The sequence below is a fragment of the Sinocyclocheilus grahami genome, unplaced genomic scaffold (assembly GCF_001515645.1).
Source record: "Sinocyclocheilus grahami isolate Dianchi unplaced genomic scaffold, SAMN03320097.WGS_v1.1 scaffold805.1, whole genome shotgun sequence".
NCBI classification, from domain to species: Eukaryota; Metazoa; Chordata; class Actinopteri; order Cypriniformes; family Cyprinidae; genus Sinocyclocheilus; species Sinocyclocheilus grahami.
In genome coordinates this window covers 470,611-491,558 of record NW_015505984.1, presented here as the reverse complement: position 1 = coordinate 491,558, position 20,948 = coordinate 470,611, and the positions used below count along the sequence as shown (strand labels likewise).

Genomic DNA, 20,948 nt, shown 5'->3' with positions numbered 1-20,948 from the left:
TTGAAGAGTGTTTGCAGCGCTCTTTGACAGCTACGCTTATTTGAGAGTCAAATGCGTAGATCTTTATCCATAATGAAGGTCATCGTTTTCTTCATCTGCGTACCTTTTGTTTACTCAGGTGAGATTCATTTCATAACATCATTTAAAGGATGAATTCTCTGTTAGCTAATCAAGTAAATCCATATTTAGGCTCTCGTGAATATAGCCACAGAAGCTGGCATGGCGTTAAAAAGGAAAGAAAGATTTTTCTGTCAGTGAGGCCTTCAGCTACTTCCCTTTATTTTTTATTAATATGTTGAATAAGTGTTTATTTTAGTGCTTCAACGTAAACTAATTTCAGTTTTTTTGCCTTTTTGTTTAGTTTCAACTAATATTTGTATTATATTTATTGTTAATTTTGTTTTATTTCAGCTTTATTTTAATTAACAGAAATGCTTTTAATAGTTTTAGCTATCGATAATATCCCTGGTTGAACTGACAGAAAATCATGTGGTGTTTTCTAATTTTCTCAAATATAAAACAATTTATTATTATTATTTTCTCCCTTTTTATCAAATTTGTTTTTTATCTAGTCCTACATGAATGACTAAAGTTATGAACATTTGGATGCAAATTAACCCGTTAACATAGATCCATAGATTCAAGAATGCTTTGAAATACAGGCCCAAGGTTGGTCTTTTTAAAGAAGACACTGCAGATTATAAACGCTTGAAAAATGAACAAGTAAAACAGTTCTAGAAGTTTTAGTAAAGCCAATGTACTGAACTTATTTTATATGAAATTTGTTTGACAAAATAATTTGGACTGTAAAATTGCTATAAAAATATATCGGTATATCTAACCTAGTGATGCTCCAAATTTGAAGTATATATCACAAAAACTGAGCCCGCAAAAGGTTTTATAGTACAGTTTATAATGTAACACAATGTTTTCACAGGATGAGTTTTAAGTTTAAACCTTTCCAGTGATGCCTAATTTATGACGAAACTGCAAAAGTATTGATGAAGTGAAAAGAAAATGCTGAAACATGCAAACAGTAATTTTAATGTGGTGTCTAAGAGCTTTATGTCGTCTTGTTGTTTGTTCAGAGAGGCACACCTTCATCACACTTTACACTGAAATAAACGGACAGACGGTTGCAGGAATCCCAGATATTTCTGCTGTAACTACACTGGATGGACAGCAGATTGATTATTATGACAGTGAGATAAAGAAGCTGATTCCCAAACAGGACTGGATGAAGGAGTTTGCATCTGAAGACAGATTTAAAGAATACACTGAGTTCAGAGAACGAGTGCAGCAGACCAACAAAATCAACATTCGTTTTATAATGGAGCAATTCAATCAGTCACATGGTGAGATACAATACTTTATACTATAGTTGTCAAGAATGTCAAGAATGACCTTATACAATAAAAATACAAGTAAGCCCTCTCTCTCTTTTCCTCAGGTGTTCATGTGTATCAGAGGATGTATGGATGTGATTGGGATGATGAGACTGGAGAATCACGTGGGTTTGATCAGCACGGTTATGATGGACAGGATTTCATCTTTCTAGACCTGAAGGAGCTCAGATACATCACACCTGTACTGCAGGGAATAATCACAGCGCAGAAGTGGAACAAGAACAGAGAACAACTTGAATTACTGAAACAATACTACGAATACGAATGTGTTGAGTGGTTAAAATATTTCTTGACATTAAGGAAAGCGGGTTTAGAGAAAAGAGGTAGCTCGTCTTCAAGAAATTCACTTTGTTCAACAAGTAGATTATTTTTGATTCGGGTAGATTGGGGGGAAGCGTGACCCCACAGACTAGGTTTGAGAAAAAACATGTAATTCTAAAAATAGTATTATATTTTTCTTTAATAACACATACTCCTAATCTACAGGCCTAACTATTCTCATATCATATATAACTGGTGTTCTACAAAAGAACAAGCTTTAAAACACTTTTTTTTTACCGCTGAAAATTGGATCACTTCCTGTGAAATCTGTTCTCTCTCAGCTTCACCAGCAATGTGAGCTTCACGATGAATACTTCTACATCACTCTTGTCAACACAGTCCATAGTTACAACAAAAATGTATCTTGACTTTATCTAGTGGTTATTTTGTGAAAAACAGTAGGGAGGCATTTCCCCCACTCTACCCTATAATAAATAAGTCATTGGTGTTTTTTTGCCTCATTAACCCTCTGGTGCTCTTTGGTTAATTTTGACTGAGAAATTTTGTTTTCAAAAAATGTTTTGTAAAAAATCATAGCTTCATGAGAAAACTGAATTTTTAAGGCCTAGTCTCTATTTTAACCTGAAATACTGCATTAATTAAAAAATTAATTACACATATTTGTGGGGGAAATTATTTCCATGGAAAAATGTATTGTATAAATATTATTTAGTACCATGAAATTCTCTCTCTAAAAAAAAAAAAAATTGAACAGATATTTATTACTTTTTTTCTGTTACATTTCAGGTGTCATTTGAGGAGCACTGAAGCGTTCAAACAAATTGTAGCTGTGTTTATGTTTAAGTTGGTCTATTGCATAAATTGGAAGTATTAAGTATTTTATCACTATTTTTTTGTTGTTGTAGCTCCTGTAGTGTCTCTGTTACAGAGGAGTTCCTCCTCTCCAGTGGAGTGTCATGCAACAGGTTTTTACCCATCAGCAGTGACTATCACCTGGTTAAGAAAAAGAGAAGATCATGATGAGGATGTGGATCTTGGACAGTTACTACCAAATGAGGATGGGACCTTCCAGAAGACATCTATCCTCAATATTCATCCAGACGAGTGGAAGAAGCACCAGTATGTTTGTGTGGTGGAGCACGAGGGAAAGACCATCCAGAAGATTCTGAGAGAGAACGAGATCAAGAGTAACAACAGTAAGTTATTAATAGTGCGGTATATTGTGAAGTTCTTCTTCTGTCATACTGTATAATAAAAGTGACTAAGTTCGTCAAGCTTGGAAAAAGCCAAGAATAAGTATTATTTAATTTGTCAATATGACTTGTGCACTGTATTTCAAGCCTTTTAAGTCAAATGATAGATTTGTTTGAGGAACAGACCGAAATCATTCATTGCATTTACTTTTTTCAGACCTATATTGCTGTTTCTGTATATTATTGTATGTCTTTTTAAGAATAATTTTTGTGTTTTTAAGGACTTACAAAAGCATTCTTCAAAAAAATATTTCTGTCTGTGAGTTTCCTTATTCCTGTATATTTGTCTTTCGATCCAACGTATACAAGTAAGTACTTTTACAGTTTTTCCGTGAACAGCTTCAATAGTTGTAGGATGATGGGAATGTCCTCAGAATTTACACAAGCAGAATTAAAATCTCAAAGAATATGTACGATATTACTTTGCAGCCGTGAAGTATGAGCTGGCAGTCGGTCCGAACAAATGACAAGCAGATCAAAATCTTTGAAGAGTTTCCTCCGTTCATCTGTACGGGCCTCAGATTCCAGTCCAGTTGGGATTCGTCAGGACCAAAACCGGTTTTAGTGTTAAATAATATCCACAAGGACGTCACAAACCTGCATCAGTTGTAGTTTTTGCTCACTTGGTGCCTTGGGCAAGATATGACATGAAGGAATAAGAAGAAACACTTTCTAACATACAGTATGTGTGACGTGGGGTCTGTCCAACCACACTGGATATGAAGGTGCAAATGCAAACCAGATACTGTCTGTATATGAAACTCATGCTAATAGCAGCTGCCTCAGATGTGTTGCTGTGTGTGATCTTGTCTTTCCATTTGTAAATATTTCAAAAGAAAATGGCCTTTAAAGAGTGCTGGGTAAATTACTTAAAAATCGTAGTCAAGATTACTAATTTTAGGTAATGTATTCTGACCACTTTTGGATTATTTTGACATCATTTGTTTATAGATTTGGGATTAATTGAAATGTGATTAATGTTATAAAGAGGATAAATGTATGACCATTAACTGACATCAGAGAGCATGCAAATGTAATGTTAAATTATTGAAATATTAACTTCAAGTAAGTATTTTTGGTTTGACTGGCAAAAAGCATCACATCCTGCATCACAGAGAAAAACAAAGAATTAGAGAGAGAATCTATCAATTATTAATAATTTACTGCCATTGTGTTAATAATTTGTAATCATGTAAACTGCCAAAATACAGACAGCGTGTTAAATGTCCCACCAGAGACTAATATATTGGATCACTGTTACACCACAATAAAGGATGCATATCACTCTTTCCCATGGGCAGCTTTGGGCCTTTCTGATCACTGCCTGGTTCATCTTATACTGACCTACAGGCAGAAGCTGAAATCAGCTAAACCTGTACTAAGGACTGTAAAGAGATGGACTAATGAAGCAGAGTGGGATTTACAAGCCTGCTTCGACTGCACTGACTGGAGTGCTTTTGAAGCTGCAGCCACCAATCTGGGTTTTGTTTCCCAAAAGCATCGTTAGATAACTGTGGATGGAAGTTGCTTTTGGGAAATGAGCACACAGAGACTGTAACTTCATATATCAGTTTCTGTGAGGATATGTGCGGTCTACTGCACCTACACACCCAAAGCGTGCACACATGAAACCGCTTCTCAGACAGCTCGCGACTACTGAGTTCTTTTTCACGGCGTATTGCACGAAAAGTTTCTAATACACACAAAATTGTCAAAACGCCCATCATGGCCAGTATTCCTACAAACGCAGTCGGTTATGTCTTAAATGAGTGTAAACAGTTGAGAAGGAAACCGCTTGTGTAACAGTATTAGATATGTGCATTAGGTCTTAAAGTGACAGCAGCCTAATGAACCTGCTGCTGTCTGTGTCATTAATGTTAATCAAAGAGCAACAAAAGACAAAGAGCAAGTCACTCACTGCTCTTGACTAAATCACTTTTTGAAACTTTAACTGTAAGGACTTGTCTGTATTTATTTATACAGTGAAGACTATCCAGTGTTATTTTACGTTTGATTACTTCATTCAATTTCTGCAGTATTTCCGTACCTGAATATTAGTGTTAGATCTAACTGTCAGTAGAATGTCTAAAGTGGGGTATCAAAATAAAGTGTTAACAGAAATTATCGAATGTCTGTCTGGAAAAAAATGGTTACTGAATAAAGCGGTCAACTTGTGAGTAAAACTTTCTTCCTTAAACATCCGTATTGAAACTGTTTATTTAGACCTGCAGCTTCCCTCAGTAACCACTTCTTCCTGTGGATGTGGTGAAGTTTTTGAAAAGTGTCTGCAGCGCTCTTTGACAGCTACGCTTATTTGAGAGTCAAATGCATGGATTTTTGTCCATAATGAAGGTCATCGTTTTCTTCATCTGCGTACCTTTTGTTTACTCAGGTGAGATTAACGATTAATAATTAGGGATGAATTCTCTGTCAGCTAACCAAGTAAATCCAAATTTAGTTTTATAGATTTTAGAACGAAAAAAAAAATCTTAAATATCTAATTTAGTTTTATCTTTGAATAATTAAATTTGGCTCTCGCCATGAATATAGCCACAGAAAATGGCATGTCGTTAAAAAGAAAGATTTCTGTCAGCAAGGCCTTCAGCTACTTCCGTGTGTTGAACTCAGTGTTACTTTAGTTTTATTAATTTATTGAATCAGTGTTTATTTTTATATGTTTCTTTTTCTTGATAATTTTAGTTTCATTTTTAAGTAATTTTATTGTGTGCTTTTGTAATTTTATTATTTTTTGTTGTTGTTTGAATATTTTAATATTGCTATTTTAATGTTTATTTATCTCCAGTGCTTCAATGTAAACTTAGTTAATTGCCAGGCAACGGTTTTAATTTTCAGGTTTTCAATTAATGTTCATATTATAATTATTATCAATTTTGTTTCATTTCAGCTTCATTTTAATTAGCATAAATGTTTTGAATATTTTTAGTTATCGACAATATCCCTGAAAATACCCTAATGTAATTTTCTCATATACAAAACAATTTATTATTATTATTATTATTATTATATATTATATATTAGATTTACTTATTTTGTACCTTTTTATTTTATTATTTGTCTAGTACTATATAGTGTTGCACGATATACTGGTACTAAAAATGTATTGCGATACCCTGCTTTAAAAAACTGTGCGATTCCTCATTTCACTAATACACTTTAATAATACTTTAAGAATGGCATTGTTTTAATAAGAGCCATATTTCCTGAGTTGTGTCGACATGCGACAGCAGGACAGTGTGTGTTCAGCTCTGCTTCAGCTCCCTGCATGAACACTGACCAAACATTATACATCCACGCAGTGTGCAGGACTGCTCAAAGTTACTGTACTGGGATTAAACTTACAGTCAGCATACTGTGGAATATATTACAGCAACTTACTTGCCAATTGCTGCCAGCAATTTACTGTAAATTTCACAGTAATCTTTTCACAGTGTAGTGAAAAAAGTACTGAAATGCTATTTAAACTTATAGTTATTATTCTTCTGGGACTAAACTTTCTGTCTGTATCTATAATGTTAATCAAACAACAAAATAAAAGAAAAATTACTTACTGATCTTGACTGACTAATTTCAGTAGCTTTAATAAGACCAATGTATGAATATTTAATTTTTACATTTTGACTACTTTATTCAGTGTATCATTTCTTACTTCAGTGCTACTGTTAAATAGACCTACTGTACCTGTTTATTTCACTCGTGTCTTTGTTTTAATGTATGTCGTTTTGTTTGTGATTTGCATCTATGTTTTTATTTGCATCATGAACTAAAATGACTCTCATTGTGAAATAAGAGTTAAGTCATATTTCCAAACTCTAGCTCAAATATACAGTAAGTCAAAAGAGTGTGCTTTATTTTGTGACACGTAAACTTTTTCACCATCTGCGTTTGACAGGGCAGTTGAGCTCAATAATTACAGTCTAATTTGGCTTTATTCTTTTAGTTAACTTACCAATGTTTCAAAGATCTTTATTTACCTGTAGAATCAGCTATATCATAAACTGATAGTTGCTCACCATAGCCCTGTGTGGTGGCATTTTTTAAATTAATAGATCAAATAGCGAACTATAAGTTTCATGTGGGTCATCTATTATTCAGTTGCTTTTCCAGTTGTTTTAGGTTTTTGTCATGTATCGGTTCAGTAGTAGTATCTATCAAGATATTTTTGTCAGGTATCGTATCGAAGTCAAAAGTTTGGAATCATGACAACACTAGTCCTATATGCATGACTAAAATTATGATAATTTTAATTTAAATTAACCTGTTAACTGTCACCCCCATTTTTTTAAAACATAGATCCATAGATTCATGAACACTTTGCAATACAGACCTAAGGTTGGTATTGCAAAGCTGTAGCTATGTCTAATTAAATCATCTTCCAAATTTGAAGTTGATATCCCAAATTGAGCTTGCAAAAAGGTTTTAAAGTACCATTTCCATGGTGATGCAATATCAAAACCGTTTTCACAGGATGAGTTTTGGGTTTAAAGCATTTCAGTAATGCCTAATTAGTGAAAAAACTACTGAAATGCTATTTAAACTTATAGTTATTATTCTTCTGGGACTAAAATTCTGACTAAAGCCTTGTTCAGAGTGTCAGTCCAAATCTGATTTTTGTGCATATCTAATTGGAATCTTATCTAAATGATTGACTGTCCACACTGTCTGTCTGTCTGTCTGTCTGTTTGTCTGTCTGTCTATCTATCATCGTCTGTTTGTCTGTCTGTCTGTCTGTCTGTCTGTTTGTCTGTCTGTCTATCTATCATCGTCTGTTTGTCTGTCTGTCTGTCTGTCTGTCTGTTTGTCTGTCTGTCTATCTATCTATCTAAACATACTAGTGGTGCATTTAATCATGCTAAAACATGCTAGCGGTCTGTTAAACAATGTTAGAAACATGCCAAACCTAGTAATGTGTTAAATCATGTTATAAACATGCAAACATGTTATAAACATGCTAGTGAGGTGTTAAAACATGCAAGAAACAGGTTAGCAAACATGCTAGCAACTACATGGCAGACCTAGCAACTACAAATATGTAGACACTACATGGAAACACCCTAACAACCACACATAACTCCTTAGTGACCTCTCAAAACACCCTAGCAACTGCCTATCAACCACCAACAGTACCGTAGCAACCGCATAGCAATGGTCTAATAACACTGAAAAACACAGAGAACACCCTGGCAACCACCTATCAACCACCCATAACACCATAGCAACCACTTGGAATACCCTAGCATCCACCCATAACACCCTAGCAACCATCCAGAGTACCCTAGCAACACCCTAGCAATCACCTTGAGCACCCTAGCAACCAACTAATAACACCATAACACTATACAACCAACAAGAACACAGTTGCATCTGTCTGAGAAACTTAACCTTCAAATTTTGAGCTTTTAAAATTACTACTTATTATAAACTTAAAACTATCTATCTATCTATCTATCTATCTATCTATCTGTCTGTCTGTCTGTCTGTCTGTCTGTCTGTCTGTCTCTCTGTCTATCTTCAAGATTTCAAGCAACTACTTCAAACTTTCAGGCTAGGCTTTCTCAAGTCAACCTACTGTTTGTCTTGACAAACATTATCTAGTTTATGATGAAACTGCAAAAGTAGTGATGTGAAATTAAAAGAAAAAACTGAACGACTCAAACAGTAATTTGATTTATGGCACTGTATGTGGTGTTTAACTGTGTTTGTCTTGTTGTTTGTTCAGAGAGGCACACCTTCATCACACTTTACACTGAAATACATGGACAGACGGTTGCAGGATTCCCAGATATTTCTGCTGTAACTGCACTGGATGGACAACAGATTGATTATTATGACAGTGAGATAAAGAAGCTGATTCCCAAACAGGACTGGATGAAGGAGTTTGCATCTGAAGACAGATTTAAAGAATACACTGAGTTCAGAGAACGAGTGCAGCAGACCAACAAAATCAACATTCGTTTTATAATGGAGCAATTCAATCAGTCACATGGTGAGATACAATACTTTATGCCATAGTTTTAAATGTCAAAGAATTATCTTTTACAGTAAAAAAAAGAGCAGATCTTATGGCACCTCCTTTTCTTCTTCAGGTGTTCACGTGTATCAGAGGATGTATGGATGTGAGTGGGATGATGAGACTGGAGAATCACGTGGGTTTGATCAGCACGGTTATGATGGACAGGATTTCATCTTTCTAGACCTGAAGGAGCTCAGATACATCACACCTGTACTGCAGGGAATAATCACAGCGCAGAAGTGGAACAAGGACAGAGAACAACTTGAATTACTGAAACAATACTACGAACAAGACTGCGTTGACTGGATAAAATATTTCTTGATGTTAGGGAAAGCGGCTTTAGTGAAAAGAGGTAGCTTGTATTCAAGAAATTCACTTTGTTTTATCAAGTAGATTATTTTGTATTATAATAAATTAGTCATTGGTGCGATTGCTTCATTGACCCTCTGCTGCTCTTCGTTCACTTTTGACCGAAAAATGTAACATTTTGAAATTTAAAAAATTGTAGCTTCATGGTAAAACTGGATTTTAAACGCCTAGTATTTTAACCCAAAATACTGCATTAATTGAAAAATAATGGAAACATTTGAGAAATGATGTATTTTCAATGGATAAATGGCATAAATTATTGCATACATATGAGTACCATAAAATTCTCTCATAATACAAAATATAAAATACAAAAATTGTATTGAACAAAAATACATACATAGTAAAAAAAAAGTGTCACTTTTGATGAAACCAAAAATGTGACTCCCAAATGAGAAACACCGATGGGTTAAAACTAAATATAGCTGCATTTATGTTTGAGTTGATCTTATGCATAAATTTGAAGTATTAAACTTTTTTCCCTCACATTTATTTTAATCTTTTTTCTTTCTTTTTTTTTTTAGAGGAAGTGTCTCCTCTAGTGTCTCTGTTACAGAAGGATTCCTCCTCTCCAGTGGAGTGTCATGCCACAGGTTTTTACCCATCAGCAGTGACTATCACCTGGTTAAGAAATGGACAGCAGCACGATGAGGATGTGGATCTTGGAGAGACACTAATAAATGAGGATGGGACCTTCCAGAAGACATCTACCCTCAATATTTATCTAGACGACTGGAAGAAGCACCGGTATGTTTGTGTGGTGGAGCACGAGGGAAAGACCATCCAGAAGACTGAGGAGGAGATCATTAGTAACAAAAGTAAGTTGTTAATAGTGCAGTATAGTGTTTATAGGGTGTACTCAGCGGCTAGAGAATACCCATAATGCACTGTGAGGGTTGTGCCGAGTGAATTGCCACATCTCGCCAGAAGATGGCGCCTGCATTTTCCATTGTTTTATTTATTTTAAGGTGAAATGCACACCTCTCTAAAAGGGGCCGTTCACATGTCACGCCTAAAGCACGTGGAAAACACTGGCTGCGCCGCTTTCTTCTTTTTTCCAAAGCGTTCTGTAGCTTGCGTTCCCGTTGCGTCTGCCGTTGCCAAGCAACCATGGCCTGCGCTCTCCATGAGACGCGGAAGTTTCAGCAAAGAATAAATTAATTTCCAGCACTGAAATTCTCTTGCAGTAGTTTTCTTCAGTAGTTTCACATGTGACTGGTTTGTATTTACCGCCGCACTGGTAACAGTCATTTTGGTTGACTACCTGTTGTATATCCTCCCTGTTTCTCCAGACAACTGGAAGATGAACCAGTATTTTTGTGTGGAGGAGCACAAGGCAAAGACCACCCAGAAGATTCGTGATCAAGATTAACGAGTAAGTTGTTAATAGTGAGGTGTAGTGTTTTTATGCTTATGTTTTGGGTGAACTATCCCTTTAATGAACTACATAGTGATATTAAAAGATTAAATTCAGTATACACCTTATTGATGATGCATACTATATACAAGCAAACAGATGAACCCAGAATATGAGCACAGTGCACAGTTTCTTGTTAAGTGTAAAGAAAAAGATTAACTATTTATTGCATTGCATTTATATTAAATCAACAAATGCAAACTTTCTCGAGGAATGCAAAACTTCTGCGACTGAACCTAAAGTTTCTGGGCAAATTTTTGCAAGTGAATGCAAAATGTCTCTCATTAAAATGTCTGTTTAATAGAAATCCAAGTAGGGTGGAATTAAATAGAGCCAATGCTTCACTAATGTTGAAAATCACTTTTACAGCTGGAATTGATTCAGAATGATTGAAATACATTAAAATGCAATGCCTCATCTTCAATAGCCATCACTGCAGTTACAGTTCTGGGTGATGACAAACTTCTGAATGCTAGTGTGAACTTAGACATATCGTTAATAAATGATCTCTACGTGATATTTAAAGAATTTATTGTTCAATCAAGCACTAAATGTGTAATCCAGTCTTCAATAGCTGCCTATACATGGACCATAATAATCAGCTCTTATTCATAGTCTCGTGTAACCATGTCAGTTGGAATAACCTGTTTGAGATTTCATTTGGATTCAAATAGTTTTTCAAAATGTAAAAAAAATAAATACAATAGTTTGCTTGTTTTTAAATGGTGTAATTCAAAATATCCCCTTTTTATCCATATGACATTACTTTGCAGAAACCAAAGTGTGAGCAGAAAATCTGTCAAAATCAAAAGCTGACCTGCAGTGACAAAAATCTTTGAAGAGTTTCCTCCAATCATCTGCTATTTTCCCAGATTTCAGTATAACTGGGAATCTTTCCAGCACACGTGTGTGACCAAAACATGTTTTGGTTTGTTTTTAAAGAAAATATATATATATATAATATTTTTAGTACTTTTTTTTTTTTCAATTTCTAAGTTCACTGAATATGTGTAGTTTGAGGGCTTTTACAATTTGAAATGTAAAAAAAAAAAAAAAGAATAAACTTTGAAAATTCAATACAGTTCTTGCAGTTTTCATTGTTTTTTCATTAAAACGGTTGAAAGAAACGATATAAAGCTGAAAAAAATAAAGCAACTTTCAATAATTTAATAATGGTACTGTTAGACTCTGTTCAGTGTTTCGTGTGTGTTTTGCTCCCCCACGTGCTCCAGGTAATGTCCATGGTATGTCCTTCCTGTTTCCTGTTCCTATTATGTTTATTAATCCCAGGTGTTCGTGTTTCGTCTTTCCCTCCTCATGTCTTGTGTATTTAAGATGTTTCCTGTTTTGAGTTCTCTGTCCGGTTTTGAACATCGATCCCCGTGTCCTACGTGTGATTCCTGTGATTTCAATAAAGACTGTTACCTGATTCTCCTGCTCGTTCCTCGCTCCTCACCGTAGGCACACCGTGACAGAAAACCGGACCGATACAGAAAAGTAAGCAGCACCCCTTCTCCCCGTTTTGTTTTCTTTTTGAAAAGTCTTTTTGCTTCCTGTTTGTTTCTCCCTGCAATCATGGAAATCGACGCTCCTTTCTCCTTTCACCATCAATTCTCTGTTCTGGCTCGGGGCCAACTACCATCGCCCCATGGACCTCCCAGACACCAAGGGACTATACTGGAGGGAAGCGATCTACCGGTGTCTGGTGAGTGTCTGGGCCTGAGCCAGAACCAGCCCGCCGGCCACTCCAATGTTAAGCCCGCTGGCCACGGCTCACTCAACCCATGCCTTTCACCCCGAACCTAGAGGGGAATCTAAGGAGAAGGTGGTCGGCTCCAGCCCCAAAGCTTGCTCCATTGTCGGCTCCCGACCCAGAGCTCACTCCAGTGTAGGCTCCAGCCCCTGAGTTCGCTCCTGTGCCAGCTCCTCAAAAGCGCCTTGCTGTGCCTGATCCTCCAGAGCACCCTCTAGTGCCAGCTCCTCGTAAGCGCTTCCCAGTCCCTGAATCCAGGCCAGAGTGGGCTCCTGTTCCCGAGTTTAGCCCACGGAGGGCTCCTGTTCCCAAGTTAGGCCTACGAAGGGCCTCTAAAGGCAGATATTCTCCACAAGGATTTAATGCATTATGCAGATTACTGATTGTGTTTAAGTTTGTAGTATATTATATAACAGGTCTCCTGCCATCACTTCACTTTCTCTCATAAAATTGAACTCCTGTGTTTCAGATGATAAAACCCTAAATCGTGTATTTTCCATCTCATGGGGCCGGTGTGACCGCCACTGAAATATTGTTCTTGGTAATGCAAATGAAGAGACACAACACGTGAGGCCTGGGGAGCTTCGGGAGGAATATTAACAGGTTTCGCTGTGTGTTTTGGCTCACCTCCTCTGCCCTCTTGTTTGAAACAGCAAGGGTCTCTCTCTCTCTCCTCTCAGCAGGTTTATTCTCTCTCTCAGGGCCCCGAGCGCTTGCAGTGTGATTCCAGCTGCCATTAGCTCGATGAGAGGTAGGGAAGATGAGCGTCCTGGCGGGTAAACACACACACGCACGCGCTCCCGCTCCCGCTCCCTGCTGCTCGCCACGGGCTCCATCCGAGACTCACTGAAGATTTCCAAGCCCAAATTACATCTTCAGTTTCTCTCATCCAGTGGCCTGCAAACAATCCTGTGGCTCGAGGAGCTTCACAATGTCATCTCTGACCTCTGGAGAACAACCACTTACACTCGCGTGCATGTGCTCCCTCAACACAACAGTTTTAGATGTTCAGTTCTGTCATGTTATTTATATAATTTTTGGCAGCCAGAAACTAGGTTTTAATATTGAGATTTTCCTGCCTAATTGAACTCTGGCTGCCAGGGTGCAATTTCTGTTGTGGTTCTACAGTATTATTATAGGTGGTTGCTAGGGTCTTCTGTATTGTTAGGGGTTGCTACACAGCTTGCAGAGTTTTAATAGATATATTTCCCCCACCTAATTATCCTGTGGTTGCCAGGGCATTGCTAAGATGTTGCTATGCAATTTCTATGGTGGTTGCTTGGCTATTGTTACATAGATGGTTGCTAGGGTATTACTAGGTGCTTTCCAAGGTGATATGGTTTGTTTCCAATGAATAGTTATGCACTTTGGGTTTATAGGTGGTTGCTAGGGCAGAGATTTGGTATGTATTTTTTCCCACCTAATTAACCTGTGGTTGCCAAGGCGTTGCTAAGGTGTTGCTATGCAATTTCTATGCTGGTTGCTTGACTATTGTTACATAGGAGGTTGCTAGGGTCTTTTGTATTGATCGGTGATGCTATGCATGTGGCAGAGTGTTATATTGGTTGCTAGAAGATTATTAGGGTGGTTGTTAGGGTGTTAAAAGTGGTTGCTGTTACTAGGTGGTTTCCCAGGTGTTGTGGTTTGGTGCCAAAGAATAGCTAGGATGGCATTACTATGTTGTGGCTAGGACATTGCTAGGGTGTTATCAGATCATTGCTGTGTAGTTGCTAGGGTATTAAAAGGGGAATAGCAATGCAGTTTTGGTTTTATGGGTGGTTACATAGGTGGTTGCTAGGATGTTATGTAATTGCTACATTGTGGCTAGGATGTATCTACGAGGTTCTTAGTTGTCAGGGCATTGCTGTACAGTTGTTAGGGCATTAAAAGTGGTTGCTAGGGTATTACTATGTGGTTTCCAAGGTGTTATGTTTTTTTGCCAAGGAATAGTTATGCACTTTGGGTTTTATGGGTGGTTACATTGATGATTGCTAGGGCAGAGTTTTAGTATGTATTTTTGACATGTCCCTACCAATATCCAGCGACTACTAAATTGTCCCTAGCAATAATTTTGATTAAACAATTAAATGTCTGTTGTCTGCTGTTACATCGCCACCAATGCTAAAATCAAACCTACGCCTTTGGCTAGGGTGTTCTGTATTGTTGTACTGGTGCTATTTGCTATGCAGTCTCTAGGGTGTTAGGGGTGGTTGCTAAGGTATTACTACTGTAGGTGGTTTCTAATGTGTTTAGGGCTGTTGCTAAGTAATTGTTATATAATTAGCAAGGATTTATGGGTGGTTGCTGGATATATCTACAGTGCTCTGTAGAGTTACTAGGGCATTGCTAGGCAGTTGGTATGATGTTTTGGGTGATTACCAAGGTGTGGCTGTTCATTTGCTAGGGTGTTGTGGGTTGTGGGTAGTTGCTAGTTGTTTTCTTACCCTTCTGGTGTCTAGATATAGCTTGAGTCCCTCCTTTAATGTAAGTCTATTGGAGTTTGTCAGATTTCTATTGTGCGGCAGGATAATTTGAGGCATCGTTCATGTGTGTGGCTCAGATGGTGAGCTGAAATTTAATAGACTAATTCATTTTTCACAAATTGAACCTGAAATCATTCTGAAACACCTCACAATGATCACAATATAAAATGACACCGATTCTGCTACGAGCTGAACTCAATCCGCTCTCGTGTCGTCCCACGGCCGTAATTTGATTGGGTGTGAAGTGTTTTTTGACACATCTGGACTTAAGAGCTATCGCTGTCATTGATTGGCTGTCACCACCTGGAGAGTTTTAACAGGAAGAGGAAATCAAGGCTCTTAATGAACAACTTAGCGATGGCCTCAAATCTATGTGTGAAGATGACACTGTACGTGTTTCATTGGACCAGATTTATATAAATGCTAGTGTGTAAACCTCCCTAAATAATTGGGTTTTAATTATATAATCATGTGACCACACCCAACTGGGCATGGCTAATGATTGGTACAACATATAACTATGTTGTAAACAGGTTGTGATAATGTTTTTATCCTAAACTACTTTAATGCTTGACGCTGTTTTAACGTAATACTTTTCGTAATGTTGCAGAAAAGTTATGACATTTTTTCGCATATGCTTTGCAATGTTTTCTGAACATTTATACAACATCAGATCTATAAACAAATCTGTTTATTTTTTCTTTGGTACACTTAACGTTTCATTTAAATGTACAAATTATGTTGTTTTAAATCCAAACAAAATGTTTCAGAAACATTGCCGGGGTTTTTTTTTGTTTGTAGTAAATTTACTTCAGGATCATGTTTTGAAATGTATCTATGAGCAAAATGTTTAGCAACTTTACAACATCAAACCTATAAACAAATGCATTTTCACTCTTTTAACATTTAATTTAAATGTGCAGATTGTTATTATAAACCCAAACGTAACATTCCAGAAACTTTGCCATTTGGTTTTTCTTAGGAAAATTATGCTTGAATGATGTATTGAAATGTATTTATGACTAAAATTTTTAAATCTAAAAGAAATGTTGCTGTTTGTTTTTTGTAGTAAAATTACATTATAATTAGGGATGCACAATATTGCATTTTTGCCGATATCCGATATGCCAATATTTTTCAACTAATTTTGGCCGATAGTTGATGCCGATACCGATACCGATATATTTAATTGTGTTTGGAAACAACACCAAGCCTCTCCTGTGTGGAAATTATAAGCAATTATTTTTCATTTTGGTTTGTTTTTAACAAGAACTTATTTGTTGAATTAAATAGACAACAATGAAGTTCTTTTATAATGACAGTACATTGATGCTTTGAAAATAACTATAAATAAACTATATATTAATTGCTGCAATTTTTTTCCCCGGAAAGATGCAGCAGTAACCTTAACATTTTATTTTAAGATTTAACATTTGTAGATGGTCGAAAGCAAAAGTTGTAAAAATTCTAAATATCTTTTAGAGCTCATAATTTGTTTAAAAAAATATAACATATTACACATTAATGAATATATCAGTATATATCAAATTATTTATTTTACAAGTGTTATGTTTGTGATTTTTTTAAAAGTCTTGTAAGCTATAGCTTCTGACCTTTAAATCAAAACATACTCATGATTTATGACATAAATTTCTGCTTTATTTAATCAGAAACACAGTTTAAATGTTATTTGTATATTTTGCTTTCATTTTATTAGAAGTAGGCCAACAGCACCCCCCTACGGAATTAAAACTCCTTACTGAACGGGCATTAGGACCTGGGGAGGCTGCGCTGCACATGCTATTACTGTTTACTCTATCACACACCGAACGCGTCACTCTGTACATGCATTCTCAGTTTAAATGCAGTGATCCAAAACAGTAAATCTAATCACCATTCAGGCAAAACTTTGCTTCAAGAATGAGCCACACTGATGACGTGATCTAATCGCTAGCATACCCATGAGCACATGTGAGTTAATGTATATTTCTCTTATCGGCAAGACATATCGGCATAATTTTTCACATCGGGCCGGTGCCGATATTTACATTTTAAAGCCAGTATCGGCCAATTCCGATATCGGTCCGATAATATCGCGCATCAATTCCGATATCGGTCCGATAATATCGCGCATCAATTCCGATATCGATCCGATAATATCGAGCATCCCTAATTATAATGATGTTTCAAAGCTACATTTTACAGTATTTTCACATTGTTTCATAATTTTTTATGCTGGTTGTATAAAATGAAGATGTTTTCATGACTAAAATAAACATTTGACTGAAAATAACTCTGAACAGCTAACAAGTGCTGTGTTAAAGACTCCGATAATATCGCGCATCAATTCCGATATCGGTCCGATAATATCGAGCATCCCTAATTATAATGATGTTTCAAAGCTACATTTTACAGTATTTTCACATTGTTTCATAATTTTTTATGCTGGTTGTATAAAATGAAGATGTTTTCATGACTAAAATAAACATTTGACTGAAAATAACTCTGAACAGCTAACAAGTGCTGTGTTAAAGATCAGAGAGAACTAGAAGAAGATGAAGGACCACAAGCTCATCTAAGGTGGGTGGTATTTGATTAATTTGATTTATCATTTCAGTGACCAAACCATCATTAAACACATGTTTATTACCTAGGAACCCGTGAACAGATTGCAAGGCCGTAAACTGCCGTCAGAAGCCATTTGTGAAGAGTACAAGAGATTAAACGTGAAGAAGTGTGGCAGAATGGTGCCAACGGCTGGTATATATAGATCTTCACTGCACAACATGTATTATGAATCCAGACAAATGGGCTTTTGCTGTCTCTGCTGTACAGATGAGTTCATAAACCCTCGTTCAGCTGCGAAACAACAGCCTCGTGTGTGTTTATGAGCTTTCAACAGGGAAAGATGATCGCGAGGTGCTCTGGTGTCGCCGAATGAAGAAAGACTCGTTCAATTACGTCCCAGCAAGCACAAAACAGACACCAGGGTGAGGAAGTGAAGACACACCATTTATTTCTAAATGAACTAGTCATTTAAAAGAGGATTTGTGGGTTAATTTCCGGCCTGGCCATCGGCTCCTCCATTTCCCATGATTTGGAGGCTTTCAGAAAGGATTCCTTGTTGGTTCCAGCTTAACTCCTACTAATTATGTTGTTTTAGATCCAAACAAAATGTTCCAGGAACGTTGCTGCTTTTTTTTTTTTTGTAGTGAAATTACGTTAGAATGATCATTTGAAATGTGTCTGTGACATAAATGCTTAATCCTCTGAGGGTCAACTTCACATCAAACCTATAAACAAATGCATTATTTGTTTCCTTTAATGTTTAATTCAAATGTGCAGATTTTGTCACCGTTTGTTTTTGTAGAATTAGAATGATGATTTGAAAAGTATTTATAACTCTTCAATTTAACGTTTAATTTAAATGTGCAGATTGTTACTTTAAAAACAAATGAAACATTCTGGGTTTTTTTTTTTGTAGTAAAATTAGGGTTGAATATTTCGAAATGCATTTATGACTAAAATGCCTAAGTTTACCACCTCAAATCTATAAACAAATGCATTTTTTGTTTCATTCAAATGTGAGGATTGTTATAAATCCAAATGAAACGTTCCAGACACGTTTTTTGTTTGTTTGTTCGTTTTTTGTAGTAAAATTAGGGTAGAATCTTTTGAAATGCATTTATGACTAAAATGCTTAACTTTACCACATTACATCTACAAATGCATTTTTTGTTTCCTTTAATGTTTAATTGAAATGTGCAGATTTAGTTGCTGTTTGTTTTTGTAGCATAATTGCATTAGAATGATTATTTGAAATGTGTTTATGACTTGTTATCTCCAACAACTTTACCACATCAAACTTATAAACAGGAATTGTCACTGTTTAGTTTAAATGTGCAGATAGACCACAGCCTCATGTGTGTTTATGAGCTTTAAACCGGTGAAGACGATCGCCGAATGAAGAAAGACTTCAACAAGCACAAAACAAACACGAGGAGGCTCCAACATTTGTTATGATTTGGTGGCTTTCAGAAGCGATTCCTCGTTGGTTTCAGCTTAACTCCCGCTAAATCTCGTGCCTTTCTGTGCCCTCGGAGGGTAAACGCGGGAAGATGAAGTGGACTGTGATGATGCTTCTGCCGGGCCTTTTGTCTTGTTTTTTTCCTAAATAAGAGTGTGATGCTGAGAGGAAATACATCACCGTTCCAATAAATGTGATGTATTTGTAGATCCAGAGGTATTTGTCAAAGCAACACCAACTGAAGCAGCTTCAGTATGTTGTTCAGATGCAGCTGTTGGTTTCACTTCGAGGTCAACTCTAATTTAATTCACAGTTTCTGCTCTGGTGAGGAAAGATCACCGGCTCACATTTGAATTAAATCATTTTGGGTAAATCTCATTAAATCTACCAAGAACATGTCTCGGTCATATTTTATGCAGGGCTAGGATTGCCATTATGTAACTAATATTTGTAAAGAAAAAAAAAATAAGATTGACAAAAATGTATATCTTTAAAACTGGTTAATTAATGTAAAATATCTTACATTTAAATTAAATTTAATTTGTTTAAAATGTTATTTAAATTTAACTAAGAATTATATTAATTTGTGTTTGCAAAATAATGCAATAGAAAATTATTTTTAATTTTTATTATCTCTATATTGTATTATATAATGTTTTGCACTATATAATACAAAGTATAACATATACAATTATTAATATCTATATTTTTTATTTTATCTGTATTTTTTATCTAATATCAAATTAATAAGTTAAAATTAAAAACTGACAAAAAATAAGTAATTTCTAAAATTATGATTTGAAAAAAAATTCTAAAATTGACAAAAATATATAGCTAAAGCTGTTTAATTCAAGTTTAAAATGTTAGTTAAATATAACTTAGAATTGTATTAATATAAAATAAATATATTTATTTAAGAGAAAATTATTTTGATTTTATTTTTAGATTTATTCTATATTATGCCTATTATACATATATATTATTTTGTGCACATTAATATTTAATAATGTGCTTTCTGGTTTTCTGTAGACGTGAGGATGACAGTAATCAGTAATCCACGACAAGATGACAAGCTGCGACAAAACTCGAAAGTCATTGCCGACATCTGCCATCAAACAAACAAACAAACAAACAAACACGCGGGTAAACAAACCGTCATGAGACTGATGACAATAGATGAATCAACATGGAAATTAGAGAGGAAGTCAGAGAGCAGAAATCCTCAGCACTTGAGATGAGAGGACAGCTAACAGCTCCAGTCACTTCCTGTCTGCACTCTTCAGTGTGTGAGAAATGAGGATTAGAGCGTCTCAAATTATCATAGGCAGACTATTTCTTATTAATTATTAATACAAGGGTGACTTTAGTGTGATAATTCTTTTTTTTTTCAATATTTTATTTTATTTTTTTAATTTTAGCAATTAGTAATATATAATTTAGTTTATCAATATATTTTTAATCATTTTGTGATTTCTATGTTTTTAAATACATTATTTTATATGATTTTTTATATATGATTTGTTTTAAAATATACTTTAAAAATATATTATAAATTTGCATATTAAAATGCATTTTAAACATGTTCATATTAATATTTTATTTACTTGTTTTTAAACATTTTTATATATAGTTTTATATTTATTTATTTTTTATATTTTAAGTGTTTTATGTTAATTTCTTATTAGATATTTTATAGTTTTATATGTATTTTAAATACATTTAATATTAATATATTTTATTGAATTTTGTTTTTAAATATTTTTAAATATATTATAAATATTATTAAATACATATATTATACATTATGCATATTGTAAATGTATTTTCTATATTTTATATTAATACTTTTTATGTACTTTTGTTTTGATGCATTTTACATATAATGATATATTTTTTAAATGCATTTTAAATTTATATTGTTTTATTA

The 20,948-nt window shown here is 35.2% G+C and overlaps 1 protein-coding gene across 1 annotated transcript; it reads left to right on the top strand.

The window, feature by feature from the left end:
* The first annotated feature begins 932 nt into the window (after positions 1-932).
* Positions 933-11,699, top strand: LOC107562089 (uncharacterized). The gene is made up of 8 exons (XM_016246653.1): positions 933-1,355; positions 1,451-1,729; positions 2,594-2,884; positions 8,679-8,945; positions 9,046-9,324; positions 9,866-10,159; positions 10,634-10,716; positions 11,530-11,699. The coding sequence occupies exons 1-7, from the start codon at positions 1,028-1,030 to the stop codon at positions 10,711-10,713; spliced, it is 1,818 nt and encodes a 605-aa protein (XP_016102139.1). The 5' UTR covers positions 933-1,027; the 3' UTR covers positions 10,714-10,716; positions 11,530-11,699.
* The last annotated feature ends 9,249 nt before the right edge of the window (positions 11,700-20,948 follow it).